At 35.7% G+C, this 18,905-nt stretch overlaps 4 protein-coding genes across 4 annotated transcripts in view; 1 reads left to right on the top strand and 3 right to left on the bottom strand.

Moving 5' to 3' along the window:
• The window catches only part of LOC129795035 (probable asparagine--tRNA ligase, mitochondrial), a 1,173,171-nt gene that overhangs the window by 502,073 nt on the left and 652,193 nt on the right, over positions 1 to 18,905 (bottom strand). The window lies entirely within an intron of this gene.
• The window catches only part of LOC129794972 (mucin-2-like), an 826,140-nt gene that overhangs the window by 367,015 nt on the left and 440,220 nt on the right, over positions 1 to 18,905 (top strand). The window lies entirely within an intron of this gene.
• Positions 1 to 18,905, bottom strand: part of LOC129795002 (sodium-dependent nutrient amino acid transporter 1-like) — an 899,230-nt gene that overhangs the window by 502,073 nt on the left and 378,252 nt on the right. The window lies entirely within an intron of this gene.
• Positions 1 to 18,905, bottom strand: part of LOC129795019 (protein CBFA2T1) — a 39,221-nt gene that overhangs the window by 16,643 nt on the left and 3,673 nt on the right. The window contains exon 2 of the mRNA XM_055836026.1: positions 2,554 to 2,638. Within this exon, the coding sequence (XP_055692001.1) occupies positions 2,554 to 2,632 (79 nt within the window). The 5' untranslated portion in view covers positions 2,633 to 2,638. The remainder of the gene's footprint in view (positions 1 to 2,553; positions 2,639 to 18,905) is intronic.

Genomic DNA, 18,905 nt, shown 5'->3' with positions numbered 1-18,905 from the left:
ACTTCTTCTCGTGTACACACACTCAATTCTCCCAAAAAGGGAGAGTTCTTCCAGCTCTCTGTATTTCTGAGATTGGATTCACTTTGGTAGTCAGAGATTAAAAATAATTGGGGGGCTCCTTTGCAGCATATTTTGTCGATTATTCTCTGCGCCAGAGTATGAGCGGGTGGGGTTGAGTTGGGGTTGTTTTTGCAGCAGTGCTCGCTTCGTGATATAAACTGTTGGCAAATGTAATAAATTTTGCCGACTTTAAATTGGATTATTTTGTGTGGTCTCGATAAAAATCACCGCTGAAGGACTTTTTGAGGTTTCATCTACATACAAAAATATATATAACGTAATAACATACATATATAATAGATTCTGTGACGGAAAACGCGGAAAACTCAGATGAGAATATTTTTTTGGGAATTGAAAAGATAAAATTTTATTTTTTTCCTGTTTGATCTATAAAAAAGTTTCATCTGTGGCATACGAACTTCTCCCAAATGGCTGAGCCGATCATGGTAAAATAAATTTTTTACAACGGTTTTTTTTAAATGAAAAGTCACTAACAAAGTGTAATTGTGGTTTTAAAAAGTTATTTCCTAAAATGTTTCAAAAAGATCTTAAAATTCACTCATGAAACATTAGCTGAAATGTTTCATTTATTAAAAAAAAAACTCAACAGTGACGTCATTGTTTGTATTTTTTAGCAAATCTCTGTCTTTCTCAATAAATCTTTGTGGAAAATAACAAATCTAATCTGATTTCCTTCTCAAAGAAAAATATGAAAGTTTTTCAATTATTTTTCCAAGTCTTATCCGTCAAAACTTCCAAAGGTAAACCAAAAAGGAAAAAAAAATCTCATTCCACGCACGTACGACATTCCTTCCCTCCGGAAAAGCTCTTCCCAATAAATCTCCCAAAATTTTTCTCACAACCCCCTCTCACCCCAATCCGGAAGAACCATAAAATATTTTATTGTCACAACAATGTATTTTATCGCGGGAACTTTTTTCCAGCACGCAAGAACACTATGCAAATATCTGTGTTGGGTACTTTTCCCTTTGATTGATGCGGAGGCGTGCAAAGAGTGAAAAAAGCTCCTAAATGGTGTGGGGAAAAAAAGCTGGAAAATGGGATGGAGAAATGTGTGCCATTGCGGAGTATTAAGGGGGGATATTTAAAAGCGATAAATTTCCCATTTAATTCTTCTCTTTAATTTATTTACGCCGTCATTTGGTCACCATATGCGTCTATTGCTATTCCTTTTGCCGACAATGAAATACAATCTACCCAAAGCTTTTTTTTTATCTTCATCTTTCTGTCTCACCCTCCTCTCCTGGATGAGGCATGCGGTGTGGTGGCATGTGTGTGACCTCCTTGGGGAGGCCTTTCTGTGGTGTGTGTGTGTGTGTGTGCATCCCACCCATTTGTGACCCTCCCCCCGATGAACTTTCCACCCCGTCAGGTGACATTTGGTGGGCAAATATCTTCCGGATTCCATTTGCACGAGAATGTCGAATGGAATTAGGATTTGAAATTGAAACGGCAACACCTGACGCCCTTCACGATCTCTCATGTTGGGGCTACACCATTGAGGTTCCCACCTACTGAGCAGCCTCTTCCCGTTCTGCTGGAAAGCCCCCCGGGAAAGCCTCCCACCCTTCTCCTAAAAGCTTCTCTGAACTATTTGTGAACGAATGAGTGATGATACAGAGTTGAATACTATTTATGGAATTATAGATTTAAGATTAAGACGAATATTTTTGTATTTTGGCTTGAACCATCATGTTGTATTTTTTTCTTTTAATATTTCAGATACGTATGAAAGTATAAGAAAATAATGAAAAGAAGTTTTAAGAAAATTAAAAAAATAAAGAATTGTACTGACTGATGTTTATCTGAATAAAATTATTCAGATCTTCGGAAATATTCGAATGATTTGCCAAAGAACTCAAAATATTGATTTTTAAGCTCAAAATGGCTTAGATTGAGAAGCAGAAGTCTGTAAAATATTTAATTCAAGCATTAAAAGTTTTCAAGTCGAAAAGGGCAAAGTTTTTTTTTCGATTTTTATTCGATTTCGTATCGATCTTCATGAATATTCGATTGATTCGCCATAATAACCAAAATATTCGTTAGTCATAATCAGAATAGTTTTTCCCATAAATTTTGCACATGAGGAAGGAACTTTACGTCTACAAAACGTTACAATAAAGAGAAAGAAAATTTCAATTTAATTCCTGCTGAATCATTATTAAATTCTTAATCATTAGATCTCTAATCTATGAATTCTTCAACTTTGTTGCGGGGTGAGCTTTTTTGGATGGTCGGCTCGTTGTTGTGGGTCGTGGCTGGTGTATTTTTGGACGTGTCACCAGCTGGTGTGGTTTCCCAGCTTTAGAATTATAGATGGAATTTGTGCTAAGTTATAGATTTATGTGTGTTTTTGCCACCCACTCTTCCAGAAGCACAAAAAACCAACAAAAAAAACAAGAGATGTTCTCTGCCCACATTATCATCATTGACGAATTAATATAAAAAAATATCCTTTAATAATTCACTCACCTTTGACACGCCTCGAACTGGCTTCGTAGACATCTTTATCGGGAATTTCCTCCTTAATTGCCTTCCCGTCTAGCGCCATGGCTTTCTGTGGGAAAAAAGAAATAATTAATTGAATTGTTGAATTTTCAAAAGATCTTGCAGAAAATGTTGTCATTATGCAATGCAATATTCAACAATTTATGACCTCATAATTACACTTTGGATTGTTCTTTTTCTCTGGTTAATTTTTTACATATCCTCTGTTTCCAGGAATATCTTTGTTAAAAAAAATCAATAAAAGTCCAGTCTTACAATTAGAATATTTCTTTTTTAAATAGAAACTTTTATGCTTTAGAGAACTTTTAGCATAGAACTTTTACACGTCAAACAAACGTGCCGTTCAACCGCAATTAAATTATGGAGGCTATATTTAAGGTATGGGGTGTAATTAAAAGTGTGAGAGAAGAACCATCCGCACGTTGAATTTTCCCTCATTCTGTGCCTATTCATGGGATTTTACATGGAAAAGCAGGTATAAGCAGAATCTATATAGGCGAGAGGTGTATGTAGCTATTAATACCTGGGTGGGTATAACCCCTTTGCGCGGCGAAATGTTCGGTATTTATACATCCGCACCGCCGGCGGCCACGTGGCGGGGGTGGAAACTCGAGAAAACCAATTTAATATTTGTACACCTGCAAGTGTCACACGCAAATCATCGCATTGTGTGGAACGCCCACCCCCGGGCGGGTATTCTCTCAAACATAATTATACAGCACACCGGTGCTAGAGGGGTCAGAATCAGCCGCTTTAATCACTTTTTCCCATGAGAAAGTTCTCATTTGGGCCGTTCTGATTTTTCTACACTCACCCCTTTTGCCCCTCGTGCTGCGGCAAACCACAAACTTTTATTTATACACCGTGAAAAATAAATATTGTACCATGAAGTTTCCAGAGAGAGAGAGAGAGAGAGAGAGAGAGAGAGAGAGTTTTTTATTTTTGGGGTAAAAGGTGAGCACGGAAATTGCAAAAAGTGTGGCAAAATGAAAGATATTTCCCAGGAATGATTTTCCACATCATTTTGTGATTTTTTTTGTTAAAAATATGTAAGTTAGTAATAAAATCAACATAGAAAGTAATTATTTTCTAACCCTTTCACGTTCTTTGGGTCTTACGTTGATCCAAACATGATTATTATATTTTGCTGAAATTTTAATGAATTTCATTGTATTTTTAAGTAGAAATGCGTTGAATTTACGTTCAACGGTGTTTTTATGGCAAAAAATAATTTTATGGCATTTTGCAATTTTTATGGCTTTTTCTGCATTTTTTATAGTTTGCGTACACTTTTTGCCACTCTGTTTGCGCTTTCTATTTACATTTTTTTTAATTTAAATTTATTTAAAACGCATTTCATACATTTTGTTTTAAAACATAATTTAGAGATTTTTATCGCACTATCTAACCCTTTTGTGTTCTCTGGGTCATAATTTGATCTAAAGTATAAGAATAATATTTGATGAATTTTCAAGAAATTTGATTTTCTTTAGTAAAAAGGCGTTGAATTTACGTTAAACAATGTTTTATGGTAAAAAATGTTTTTATAGCACTTTCTCTACTTTGTTATAGTTCACATTCAATTTTTGCCACAGTCTTTGCTCTTTCTATTACATTTTATTCTTTTTGCTTTAAAACACAATTTTGCTATTTTTATATGTAGCATTTCACGATTTTATGGCACATTTTACCATTTTATTGAATTTTTTGCGCTTTTTAAAGGTTAATTTCTAATTGCTATAAAACACTGAACTCCCAGAATTAACTACAAAACGTATTTACGAAAGATGAGGGCACTGTCTACAAAATTTACAATTACTATAAAATTGCCATGAAGCGCCCTCGTTTCCCATAAACACTTATGGTGGTGAATTTAAAAAAAATAAAATTTATTCTGCCCTTTGCAGACTAGTGCTTAGGGCCAGGTGAATTTTAAAAGTTCTGCATTAAAATATCCAAAGGACAACTCTTAATAGCTATAAAATGTCGAGGGTGCTGCATCGCTATTTTATAGCAACTGGTGCATACGACAGATAAGGGTGCTATTTATAAATTTTATAGCAAGTGAAAGCTGGTCTTTTCATTGCATTTTTCTTCTTTTCTCTAATCAGGTAATTAGATAAGTTTTTCTTACAGAATTTAGGCTTAAATCTGCAAGAATATTTCATTGAAATTAACACCCACTCTACCCCACATACATCATGCAAAGTTTTCACTTGGCCACTACACATGGCAAAACCACAAAGTACATCCAGTGAAAATGCGAGCAGTTGGCTAAAACTCATTGGCAATTATATATGCGAAATTTCTTCGTGAGCTGTGTGAGAAAACATCTGCGTCGATATGAATTTTCAACATATTGCGCGACCTACACTCCAAACAAAATTCCCAAAATGTGCGACAAATTGCTAGAACCATTTTGGCATGAAAAAAAAAAGTTGCAGAAGAACTCGGTAATTTTGTGCTTGAATCAGAGCTTGGAGCATTTGGATGTTGCTGCTGGGAAAACATTTTCAAATTAGATAAATGTGTGTAAATTGAAGAAAAGTTTATTTAAAAAAAAATGAGGCATTTTTTTTGTGAAAATTTTCGTTTTTTGGTAAAAATTATTTAATGAAACTTTTTCTTAATTTTTTGGTTTTCACCCTTCCTAGTACACGACTGCACTTTCTATTGATGTCAATTCAATGAAATAATACATATCAATGGGAAATAAATAATAAATCGAATAATACATAGCAGAAAACTTTAATTGCTACTTGTTTTCATGAAAATTGCAGTGAAATGAATACAAAAAAATATGGCGCCTTGTAATTACCAGGCGCCTCCACTGCGATTTTTTATTTATTCAAAATCAAATGGGAGCTACGCGGTAAAAATTTCACAAAGCGAGTTGCAAATTCAATACCTATTACTTTAGAACTATGATATTAAATCTATTAAATAGTTCTTTGACTTTCCCTTTGGTGTAAATTAAAGAGTATTTAAAGAATTTTTCCTTTAATAAATATTTCATTTCAGGATTTATTTTTTTATTTAAATTAATATAAATTAGGTATTGTTAAGTCTGAATATTACTTTTCCTTCATTTTTCCTTTAAAAAAACAGACTGTGGGAAATTGGCTAAAAAGTGCTTTTCGGGAAAGTGAAAATGTTCCCACACTTATTTTTCATGCATTGTAACAAAACAAATTACTATTACATCCTTTTGCTCCTTTTCATCCCTCTTCGAGACGCCCTGTGGGGGTAGGGGAGCATGGGGTGAGTGGGTGGTTGAGCAAAAAGCAAGCCGGGAGTGTGTGTATGTGTACACAAAAGGAGATTGAGCTGGGGATGTTCCCATGGGCGAAGTGTTCAGTTAAGATGATTTATCAAAACTGAAAGACGTTGAGAGGGGTGGGGGGTGGGTGGTGGAAAGGAAACAAATTACATATTTTCGTTTTAGACATTCTGTGCGAAAAGTGCCACATGGAGGTGCCACACTGGTGCTTCCTTCGCTTTTATCCTTTCTCTTTTCAATTTCTCCACCCACCCCCACCAGCTCCGCATAGAGCTTCCACCCCCGCATCTGACCCATCTTGTGAAGCTCTTCAAGCTCTTTTATCAACTTCTTCTGTGTGAATTTGACACGTGTGCATTTTTTCCCTGCTCAATGTAGCTCTCCTCTAAAAATGTCCCCTCAATGCGATCTCGTTTCTCCACTTTATTGGAAATTGCCAAGGAGGAAACCTCTCTTATCGTTCATTGGGATTTAATTTCACACCCTCACCCACCCACTGAGGACACTTATTTTTTTCCTTCCGGATGATTTTTCTTCATCTAAACTAACATTTTCCACGAGGAAAAAAAATGAAGAAGAAAAAAAAACAATTAAGAGCGAAACATAGCGTGGAGTTTTGCCAGGAAATGATTGATTATATTCCGCGTGGAAATTTTCTTGAGAGCAATATCCCCTGTCCAAAGCACTCACCGGAGTGTTTGTGTATTTATTTCACCTGTCACTGCAGGTGATTTGTGTTGCCGGATAGCAGCGGACTCATTCACCGGAGTCTGCCCTCTTGCCCAGCATTCAGAGGGGGTTTTCCACCGAATACAAAAGGCCACAATTTTGAGGGGTATTTGCGCGCGGTTATTTCCCTTCGAAACAAAAAGGAAGCTCTCCCTCTGAACACTCACCACATTGAGAGCCAAATATGGCGGCGAAGCAACAATTTTGTAATCATTTTTATCATTTTTATAATTTGATTGTACAGAAATACGTGTAAAAGAGGTAATAGAAGGAAGATGGTTCAAGCCAATAGCAACGCTATATTTCTGTGCAGACATACCCAGCAAACATTGTGAGTTAGTCAATAAATTCTCAATCATGATTGAGTCAATAAGATTCGTTAATAATTGATCAATAATTATTAAATCAATTGAATCAGAACATGTGCCTCAATGAATTGAACAATTATTGATTGTAGATTGACTAATCTCATGTAAAATTTTATTGCTCAGTAATTGACTCTCTATGCGGACCAATGAACATTCAGCCCAGTAAACAAATGATTGAGCCAATAAAGGCTCAATCATAATTGAATCAATCAGATTGACCAATGATTGACCAATAATTGATAAATCAATTGAGCCTGTCAATCGATTGATCAATCATTGGTCAATTATTGGTCAATCGCAGATGAATTCCGATTGCTCAACTATTGATCATTTATGCGGACTTATATTGACTCAATATTGACCTCAATGATTGATCAATCATTGGCAAAATTTGTTTACTAGGCAGTCAATACTGACACTACCAATATTGAGTCTTTAACTCAATTAATTTTTATGCAAAATTTAACAATTTCTAATAAACAAATCAATAAATGCTCAATTTTATTTTCAATCACTTTCCATGGGTAACACGAATTGCTAAATATTGACTGACATTTGAGGAATTATTGTCTATATATTATTGTGTATTGGTCGTCTATGCGGTCCTACATTGACTCAATATTGAGCCCAAACTATAAAACTTTTAAAATAAAAATTTAAAATGTCAAAAGACGAATGTAAACTATTATAAACAAACATCAAATGTTAGAAAAGAAATAATGAACACTGAATGATAGAAAGAAAGACGTCTAAAGGCTCAAAAAGAACGTTGAACGTAAAAAAAAACGTCAAAGGAAATAAACAATTTACATTAATATTTATAAAAAAAAACGTTATAACGTTAGAATTTTCTAAATTTTCAAAAAATTGCTGATTTAAAATTCAAAAACATTCGGTTCTATTCAGAATAAATTTCAAAGATTTGTTGGTTGCAGAATACGACCGTTTATTTGGTAATATCTTTCTTCTTATATCCTTTGGACAATTGAGGCTCTCTCTTTTTTAATTTAATCCACTTTAAGGGTACTAGAAAGTCAAAAAGTTGTTTTGGTCGTTAACTTTCATAAAACTGCAAAAAAGGGGAGAAGGGATTTCATTCTTTAAATCCCAATCAGAATAATCCAGGAGACGTCGATGATTTATATCCCTTCGCATTTGTCCTCGGCGCTAAAGGTGTCGCATACGAAATACCCCAGACCCCAACCCTCCCCTGAGCGTCGGGCGAATGATGGCTGAAGAGAGGCAGATATGAAATAAACATTAAAATATCGTTCAAAAGTTGTCATTTAATGTGCCTGCCATGGGTAGCGGGCGGGGGGTGGTGTGTGTATATGGAAAATGCCTGGATTTCGAGTGATTTGGTCGCAAATGTCGACACCCGAATTTCGGGCGCACATTGCGCGCTTTTCCGCGAGTGGGTGGGAAATGAGATTGAGACGAAATGCCACTCGCGTCTGTTTGTGACATGCCGCCTTTTTTGCTTGCGCGCCATTCCTCCATTTCGGGTGAACCCCTCGCACCCCCGAAAAAAAAATTGTTTGATCCATTGCAGACACTTTTTGTAACTTTTTTTTTCCTATCATTTTCATCGCTCAAAAATTCCATTTCGCGAATTTCGCCCACACCGACAAATCAATTCCCAATCTCACAATTCGCAGAGTCCTGAATTTTTTTGTTAGTGTTTGGACAGAAAAATCGGAAGTTAGGGCTCTGTAAATGGCAGGTTTTGTTTGATATAGGCGTATAAAGTGAGGAAAGTGGGGAAGTTAACGCTTTTTCCCTGAGCAAAGGGTTGAGTACAATTGAAAGGATTCTTTTGACGGTTTTTTTGAAATTTTAAAATGTAATTGAGATTCTGGCATTCAGATCATTGATATACAGAAAGGTGACATATTTGACAGCATTGTGGACCTGAAGAAAGATAGCAGAAGTCCCAAATTGTCAAAAAACCGTTAAAATTTTGAATTTTTCTCTAAAAATCCTCAAGAAAAAGCATAATGTATGCTTAGGGATCTTCTTGGATGCTTTCATTCTGAATTTGTAGTCCAATTAGGCGAAATAACTGGCAAAAGAGTGTCATAATTCACATCACTAATGATTACAACTTGTATTCTCATCGCAACACCTGAGAACAAAATGAAAGGAGCCGCACCGCACCGAAGGAATTAGGGTTTTCCACATCTTCCCGAGAAAGCCCCTTCAACCGGAAGCGGAAAATCAGTGTTATGGAGAAAGTATTTTCCATCGCATAAAGCCGGGGATGTGTTAATTTATGTGAGCGTCATTAATACATTTGCGTTGGTGGCGAGAAGAACCAAAGCTCGTATTTAATGAAAAATAGCACGCTAAAAAGTAATCCTATTAAAATTAAATCATTTTCCCCACGGGATGCTCCATTCCCATGGAGAAAGCATCTGTGTGGCGGGGTTGTAATTTGGGCAATTGATGGCGCATCCTTCACCAAATGCGTCTCTCACACATTTTGCTAAATTCATGTACAAATTACTCGCAATATTTCTACAAGAGAAAATTGATTGAATTGCTCAGATGCGAGTTTTCATCTTCAAAATTAGACTCTTTAAATTATTTGCAAAGATTTTCTTTAAATGAGAAATTTTCTTTTTCTTTTTTTGAATTTAAAAAAGAAGCTTCATCTTATTCTAAGTCTTATCAGATGTGGTCAGATATTTCAGGTTAGTTCATTACTTAATAAATGATGGGTATTCCGATAAAACGGGGGCGTCAAAACAGAATGTAGGCAACTCCCCCAGTAACCCCTGGTTCTCAGCCTCAGAGCTAATGCACCGGCAACTGAGCTTGAAGAAGGATAAGCTGAGAAAAAGTCAAAACTCTCTTTTCAAGGCCGCTCTTCCACTCTTTTGATATGCTATAGCAAGATTCCTAGCTTGTTAGGAATTTAAAGAATCTAACCTAAAATAATATGAGATCTAGGCAATTCCTAGCCAGTTCTATTTAACAAGAACCTAGTCAACCTGCTTATTATTAGTTAACTTGTAGCTTAAATAAATAAAAAATTCTTTGGCATTCTGAAGGAGTAATTTACAAAGGACTCTCAACATGACAACCACTGTCATTTTGACGTTAAATTTTAAAATTCTAACTTTTAAACAAGTAACCGTTAAACTTTCAAACTTGCACATAATTCCATATATAATAATATTTTTCTCCTTCTGAATTTCCCGTACTTTTCACATCAATTTTGGGCGTCACGTGAAAAGTCTGGAAAACATAGGCGAGGGTGAGGCGTGGGTGGAAAATTTGCAATCGGGTCAGACGATAAATTTTCCCATGGACCCAACGTGCGGGAGTTTAATGTGCCAGAGTGGGAAAATTCTTCATCTCAGCATAATTCAATTTTTGATGAATTTCCCCACTCCTGCCGTGATTGAGTGCGAGGAAAGCCATTATTATTGGGTGAGGGGGTGCCATGTGTCGATTGCACGCCGTAGCGGCCACCTCATGCGGCGACCTTCTGATGATGATATGACGCTTAAAACATGCTGCTGGCATATGGTGCGAACTGTGTGTGTATAGATGGAAGAATGCTGGGCCAGAAAAACACCACACAATGCTCTCGCTTCCAATTCATTTCACACGAGAGTGGCCGCCAGAGTGTGTGGAGTCAGCTGTTTGTGACAAAAACAAGAGACGCGCGGCAAACCACGAATTGTAATTCCCATCCTCCTCTATTGCTCTTGCTCACAGCTACATCCCATGCATGGTACCATATCTCCTTGGTTCCCGCATTATTGTAAAGCTGAACGCATTTGTTCCTGGAGGAGAGGTGGGAATCGTAAAGGAAGTTTGTGGCCAGAAGGAAGAATGAGTTTAGCTTTCATTTCATTTTATTTAATTTTTATAATTATGTTGCGTCTCCTGCAGACTTACAATTTATCAGTCTTCCTATATGATAACGGCAGAAAATCTAGTTTCTTATGTCAATGCATTTTCAATAAAATCTGCTGTTGTTAGTCTAAAAATCCCTTTTTTTTAGTAACTCAAGTTAATGTAAAATATTCTTAAGACAAATAGAAGATGAATCTAAAAATGCATTTATACAAGACTCAGTCTATTCTAATCTTAAAAGTTTTAAAACTAGACCTAAAAAACATACTCCCAGCTTATAAAACTAAAATTTGGTTCAAAAAATTTAGGTCTGGCTTAAGGCACAGGCTAGGTTAGACACAGTGGTAAATTTCGCCCTCTGTCTAATTAACACTGGTTTTTTTGAGTACGAATAAGACATTTGAGTGCGGATTGAACATTTTTTCCGTCACAATATAACTTTGCGTTAAGATTTGTTATACTCTCATCCAAATATTGTTTAAAAAAAAACTTTAAATTTTTCTATTTCACAGCTTATTTTGACCAAAAAAAAGCAGAATTAAGTATTTTCCTTACACAAACCCAAAAAAAAAGGTTCAAAATTGAAAAACAAACTAATTAATGTGGGTGCAATTATTCAGCAATATGTTGTACAAGCAGAAGCCTCTATTCCTTTTACTTTGATGCTCAAAATCGTTGGGTGTAAAATTCAATCTGATGGAAAAAGTGTTAGTAATTGATTTGTAAGACGATGGCGTTGGATGCCTGTCGAAAATCCGTCTGGAGATTGTCTCAATAAATTGTGGGGATTTATTTAGGATGGAAAAGAAAAGCCATTCCTCCACCCATGTTTACACCCGCATGGGAAATTTGGCTCTGTGCGTGGAAAAAAACACGTGCACACAAACCCCAAAATATTGGGAGATGGAAGTTAACGAAAAAAATAAAAATAAAGGCGTTTGATGAAAATGAGCAGTGTACGAGCATTAAGCAGAGGGGGCTTCTGGCTCCATTCATGAAATCGCCCCGCCAGATGATTCCGGGCACCTCCTTCGGCACCTCATCAGCTATACGCCAGAGCATCCCGGCGAGTTTCGCAGCATCCGCGTGCAATGGGATGCCGATGAGAGATCAGTCGGAGCACGTGAAGAACATTCCGCCGGCGCAGCAGGAGGATGCGATGATCGCTGGATGTGAGCCAAGCTGTGAGGCTTTGTGGAATGCAAACATAACACACAGATCATGCTGAGACCATGAGGAGATCAAAGACCTTTTTTCCTTCTTCTTAATTCTAATCTTACCAGGATTGTAGGAAGTAAAGAGAGAAGTTTCAATTTTTAATGATTTTTCTTTAATTCCTTGCAAAATTTAAATATTGGTCAGTAAAAATTGATCTATAACCAATAAACGTTTCTTTCAACAAGTAAAAATTATCCTGTGAGCAGTAATAGCTTCGTTTGGTCTGTAGGAATATTTTTAATCAGTTCAGTAGAATTTTTTCAGTAATTCTGTTCAGTATAAATTAAAAATTAGTTACTTGATCAGTAAAAATTTATTAAGTTAGGCAACATTCATTAATAGCAGTCAGTGCAGTTTTAATCAGTTTAAAGTTATATTTCAGTAAATTCAGTAAACATCTTCAGTTGAGACGTTTTTCTGTAATCAGTAATTCATGGTTTTGTCAGTACAAATACTTTTTTAAATCAGTTAGTTTGATCAGTAAAACAATTCACTCAATGTTTACTTGATCAGTACAGCTTATTTGTTTGGTCAGTAGAAGTTACTGTTCAGTACCTTTTTATCAGTTAAAAATGTTCTCAAGTAATTGATGCCTATTTGTTCAGTTAAAATTTCTATTTAGCCAATTTAAATTATATTTCAGTAAATGTTTTTGAATCAGTAAAAATCTTCGTATGGCCTGTAAAAATTGTTGATCAGTAGATATTTTATTCATTAAAAATCGGATTTATGCTTAAAAGAATTCTTCAGTAAAACGTAGTTTAGTAGTACTGAATTGGTCAGTTAAATTACTTCTTCTGTTAGTATTTGTTTTAGCAGTTAAATTCAGTAAGTAAAACATCAAATTATTTTTTAGTCAGTAATTTCTTTAAAAAAATCTTTTATGGTCAGTAAAGGATTTTTTCAGGAAGTACTAGTTTGGTCAGTAGAATTAAATCTTGGATCAGTTTTGGCAGTAAATCAATTCTGCTAGTACACGTTTGTTTAAGCAGATCAAATAAAGATTTAGTGGATATTAAATTCAGTCAGTAAGAATCATTTTTGGTCAGTAAAAATTATTATTTAGCCAATAAAAAAGTAAAGAATTAATTTAAAAGAAAATGAAGGAATTTTATAGAAAGACAGTGATATACAAGATACTGGTGGCACTTTAAGCTACGAGCTGTTGGAGGAAAATATCGCACATGGCGTGTCGGCTTGAAGTGTCGGAGCGAGAGTAAATAAACCCAGTTCGCAACTTCCACCAACTTTTCCGACTGTGATCTGAGAGAGGTGGTCTGTATCGGACATGGCTCAACACTTGAGATGTGATGCTGACCAGAAGCATCCAAATAGTGTGAGTTCGCATCCCAAAATCACCCGAAAATTCCTCTCTTCATGCCATTTTACATCACACCACATACTTCTGCTTTATCTCAGCCACGGAGGAGTGAAAAAAAAAAGGCGCGCAAAGTTATTTATCGGGAAGAGCGATATCTGGTGGATTCCTCAATGGAAGTTTACATTAAACTTAATTTGGGGATTTGTTAAAAGACACTCTGCACAACATTTTTCCCATCGTCTTCACCTTTAGAGTGCCTTCGCGGTTTCTCTCGACAAAAGATAGTACCAGAAAATGCGTCAGAAGGAGCAAAAAATATCGACTAAATGAGTACATTTTCCTTGAAAGAATTTTCTTTTAAAAATTTAATCATTTTGTGCTCTCATTTTGCAACATTTAGAGCAATACGTGGACACCATGCATTTTAGTTGAAAGCAGATGTACTGGAATGCAATTAATTTCCAGGCCTCAAGCACCTGGACACCCTGTCAATTTGGGTTCCTTCCCCTTTTCAGCTGTTCTCCACGCGTGTTTTTTTCCTCTTTCTCTCTCTCATTTTTTTGTTACTCTTCTGAGGAAATCCAGAAAACACATTTTCAATACATTTTGTGGGGTTTGGTGTAGTATTTTTAAAAATCCACCCAGAAGTGGATGAGAAATAAAAAAAGAAAAACTTCCATATAGGAGTCAATAAGGGGGTGTCTGGTTTTTAGTTTCTTCGTGGAGAGAATGAGACATTGCGCGTGAAAAGTGAGGAAAGTCAAGAGAAAAACATTTTAGACACAATATTTTCACTTGAGGGCGAAATGGTTCTCATCACGAGGAGGAATGTGCAGTGTATCTGTTTACCATCGAATTTTTACTCAAACTAAATACAAATCAAAAGAATATCAATGCCACATTGCAATGAGGCATCCACACCTCCATGCTAAGCAGTTGGTATTCTTCATTGATGGTGATAAACGTTAGAAATATTATTAAAGAAGCTTTGAAATTAAAGAAAAAATCATTTTATCTATTTTTAAAGAATTTTTACATTGATGCCTCGTATAGAGTCTTTGTCAATTTCCACATTGAGTCACTGATGGAATTTTCCCGAAAGACACTGAAAACCAAGGATGTAGTCAAAAATTTATTAAAGTGGGTGGTTTTGGACAGAAATAAAATGGTTTTATCGGTTTTATAGAACAAAAAATGTCTATAAATGTCTCTTTTGTAATATTTAACAGTTTTTTGTGCTTTAACGTTTTATTAAAGTTAATGGTTTTTTGTTTTAACTTACAGAAGCTTTTTTATTTATTTTCTAACGTTAGCTGTTTGTTTTTTAACTTATTACACTGAAAAAATTTTCAATCGGTTCCTAATTTCTTCTTTAATGTTTGACGAGTCTATTCTAACGTTTGACACTTCTTTTCAAAAGTTTGTCTTTTTTTCTAGATTTTTCTTAATAATATACTTTGATTATTTTCTAACGTTAGCCGTTGACCCTAACGTTTAGTTTTCACTTTGAAAGTTTGAAAATTATCTGCTTTCATTTTTGAAAATTTAGAAGAAGCATGCTGCGGAACACTACTGTAATTTTTCTTTAAAGTAAAATTGAACTAAAGTTAAAATTTTCCATTATCAGTCGAGAAAAAAAAGGTTCTTGGGCAATTTTCAAGGTGCTCTCATTGGGACAGAATGGTGTGTGTATAATGGTGATGTACTAATCTGTGGGTAAAAAGTAAATCTACCTCGAAAATTTTGTAAATGTGGGTGTGTAAGGATGAAAATTTGTGAAAATTTTCTACGAGACCAGCAGCAAGTGAAACCCAACAAACATCGCTGTTCAAATAGAGCTGATTGCCCGCATTTTAGCCATCATTTAAATTGGGTCAAATTAATTTTTATTTCTCTCACCCACTCTCAATAAATTCACGCAAATTCCGCAGAATTTCCACTGAAGCTCAATCACGATTAACAATCTCTACTATTATTGGCAAAAGACAATTTTGTTCCCTCAACAAACATTGCTTGAGGAGACATCATAGAAGAAGATCTCTGCGGCATTTCATGCTCCATGAAATGTGATTTTTGTAGTGTGGATGAGGAGGTGGTGGAAACCAACGAGCAATCTTCTATATGACGAAATAAACATTGATGAAATTTTCTGCGGGCTTCCAACTGCAATCAACCACATTAACTCATCCACCGAGAGGAGGATTATATACTTTCATGGCCAGCATCTGCGGGTACCGTGAGAATTTCTCCAGCCACTTCGTACCCACTTTTTTCTTTCCACCTCCTCCTCTATTCCATACCATTGGAATCCCAACTCGGGGTTGACCAAGAAAAATCGACACAAACAGCAAATTTTCCGATAGTAAAAAAAACTTCAATGTCTGGTGGAGTTTTTCTCTTTTTTTGTTGCCTCTTCATCATCCCAAAAGTCAGTTGTTGAGCTGAATGGAACATGTGCTTCCTCTCAATGCTATTTACGTAGGTGGCAATTCCCCAATATTTGCATTTATTGTCTCAATTTTTTTATACTTGTGTTCGTTTAAAACTTCTTCTTTTTACTTCTTTTCTTCATCCCACATCTTGCACTTGACTGTGCTGCGCGGGGAGATGTATGGCCACCAGCACACTTGCTATACGGAGTACATCTGCATACCAGTTGGAACAACAAATGATGGAGAAAATTCCAAAATTGCGATGGTGAACAGTTCATAAGTTGAGGAAGGACTCAGAAATCGTTAGAAAAAAAATTGGCTACACTGATAAAAAAAAATCTAAATTTCACTCATAATCAAAAATATTAGAGAAATAACTGGAAAACCAAAAAAAAAAACAACGTTCAAGCTTCTTTTTTGGTTATATTTTTACAGAGAGATGTAAATTAGAAGGAGTTTATTCATTTTGAGATGAAAACCAAATTCGAATAAAAAAATTGTTAAACAAACTATTTTTTAAGAGATCGGCTAAGAAAAGTCAATTAACATTTGTCCAGGAAAGCAAACAATAGACTATTAGTGTGTTTTGTCTCTTTAACTCTTTCAAGATCGAAATTTCTAACCTTAAAACTTTAACCTTAATTTTCTCTCAAAAAGAATATGTTTTTTTCCAAGTTTTTCTTTTAAAGAAAACACCTAAACACAGATGTAGAAATTATCTCGAAACGTTAAATAGATTTTAAGTATGAAACGATATATAAAAGTCAAATTAGCCACGGTGGCCAGTAAAATCCTTCAAGAGTTAAATGCATGAAACATTCGCACTGATGTTTCTTCGATGATATCTTACAAAGAAATGTTTTTTTTTAACATTTTTTTTTCTATTTCGACGCGCCCGAAGATTATGAACCATACTCCTGTGTTAAAAGATAGGAATATGGTTCATAATCTTCGGGCACGTCGATTTCTATTTTCACTCGTTGAAGTAACAACCTCCTTATGTCTTTAGAAGGTTAGCAACAAAAACATTAAACGTTAGAAAAATGTTTCTTATCTGTTTAAAAGAAACATCGAAAGTTTCAGAAGAATCGTTCAAAGAAAAAAGTTAAAAGTGAGAAAAGAACTCTCATATGTTAAAAAATAACGTCTACCGTTAGAAAATAAGAGAAAAAATCAATACTTAGAATAAAATGACAAACGTTAGAAAAGAAACCTCAAACAGTGAAAAAGAACAAGAAATGTTAAAGAAGCAACATTAATACTTTTGATTATGTCAAAGGTCAGAAATGAAACACTAAACGTCAGAAATAGAAACATCTAGGTAACGTTAGAAAAGAAAACATCAAACGTTAGTATTGCTCAAACAAATTAGGGGAGACCGGGGTAAAAAAAGTCAATTTGCATAAATCCTTATCTGCAGGATTCCCCAAGGACAAGAAAATTTCCTCGATAGGTCATTCTTATAGGAAATTTCCTGGCCTACAACTTTGTCTCAGACCATTTCTCTCTATCTCCACGGGAAATATGAGTTTTCGAGCTTTTCCTGAACCCTTCCGCTTCTGACTTTTTTTAAACGCGGCGGGTAAATATAGTCACCAGTTGGCTAAATAAAGTCGGTCGAATTTTCCGACATTTCCAATGATTTTCCACCTGAGAGATTGATAGTAGTTGATAGCTAAACTTCTCACCTTTTGATCCGCGACAAGGAATTTCACTTTTATACGCACTAAAACAGAGAATTTTACGATTTTCTCAATCACGCCATTTTGCAACAAATGGATAGAAAATATGTCGAAAATTTCGAACTCCCATATGATTTACATGGGTTGACCCGATCTACCCCAAGGGGTATGTTTTGATTCAAATAATTATACAGAAAAATCATTAAAAGTTAGTAAAAAATACACCTTGGCAACGTTTTCTGTAGTAACCCAGCTAGTGAGAAAAATTATCAGATTGGAAAACTGCTGAAGGAAAAGTTCGGAAAACGCGTTTTTCTCAATACGCAAAAGTTTGGGAAATGGGCCAAAAATCTATTTTCTTTTTTAACTTCCAAAGTACTTATCGCATAACCTCAAAATTACTGTCAAAAATTATAGGTTGGTAGGGCTTTCCACCAGAATTTTTTCCGATTTTTCCGATTAATAACTTCGGAGAAATTAGCATTTGAAAATTCGAAAATGACTTTTTTTACCCCGGTCTCCCCTATCATCAAACTAAATAGGATTCCTAAATAGACTTTCTCATTACAAATACTCGAAAAAAATTCTTTTCACTTCAGTAGAATATTCGCGTAGTTTTCCACCCCTCATAGCACTGCGAAGCTCATAAGAAGGTGGTGGGGTGGCGGTGAAAGGAAGTGCCATGTGCAGCTGGCCTCGACATCAACCCACACCCCAACCCCACGAGAGTGCTCGAATCCCGGCACAATTTCCAGTGGTCACAGGTGTCTGAAACACACTCCATCTGCTGCACCACCCACCCACAAAACCAAGAATAAATAGCAGCAGAACATCCGTCTCGACTCCCAACCCCGCCGGGACTTCCCTTTTGTGTACAAAGTTTTAGTCCCTGGGATTTTCTCTCTTTCCGCAATCCACCCTGCCACCCCTCCCGTGTGATGTGGGTGGTGGGTGCTTTTCAAATTCACTAATTTCCCTGCCAAGCCCCATAGCTCCTGTTTGGGGAAAAGTTTTATTTAGAAGTTGAGTCTCTTTGAATCCATTGCCACACACCATGAATTCACCTCCGACCTTTGAGTAAAGTACACACACACACAGGCTACTTTTCCCACCCCCTCCGTCATTTCACGTGCTGAGAGAGAAGATAAGTTCCCCTGGACTTTGGGAATTTTGGGAATGTGCGGAGATTTCTCAAAGGATGAGTCACATCCAGAAGGTGCAATTTGTATGTGAATCGAATACAAAATTAAATTGAGTGAAAGGAAAATGCTTTCGGGAAGGACCCAGGAAAATTTTTATAAATTAATAATAATTATAATACACACAGAAAAATAAATAATTGGTAATGGTTGGTAAAGTTCGCAAAGGATTAATAATTTAGCAATAAGTTGGTAATACATATAAACTGGAAATACATAT

The sequence above is a fragment of the Lutzomyia longipalpis genome, chromosome 4, assembly GCF_024334085.1.
Source record: "Lutzomyia longipalpis isolate SR_M1_2022 chromosome 4, ASM2433408v1".
NCBI classification, from domain to species: Eukaryota; Metazoa; Arthropoda; class Insecta; order Diptera; family Psychodidae; genus Lutzomyia; species Lutzomyia longipalpis.
Note: the sequence above shows the minus strand (reverse complement) of the source record. Positions and strands in the feature narration are given on the sequence as shown.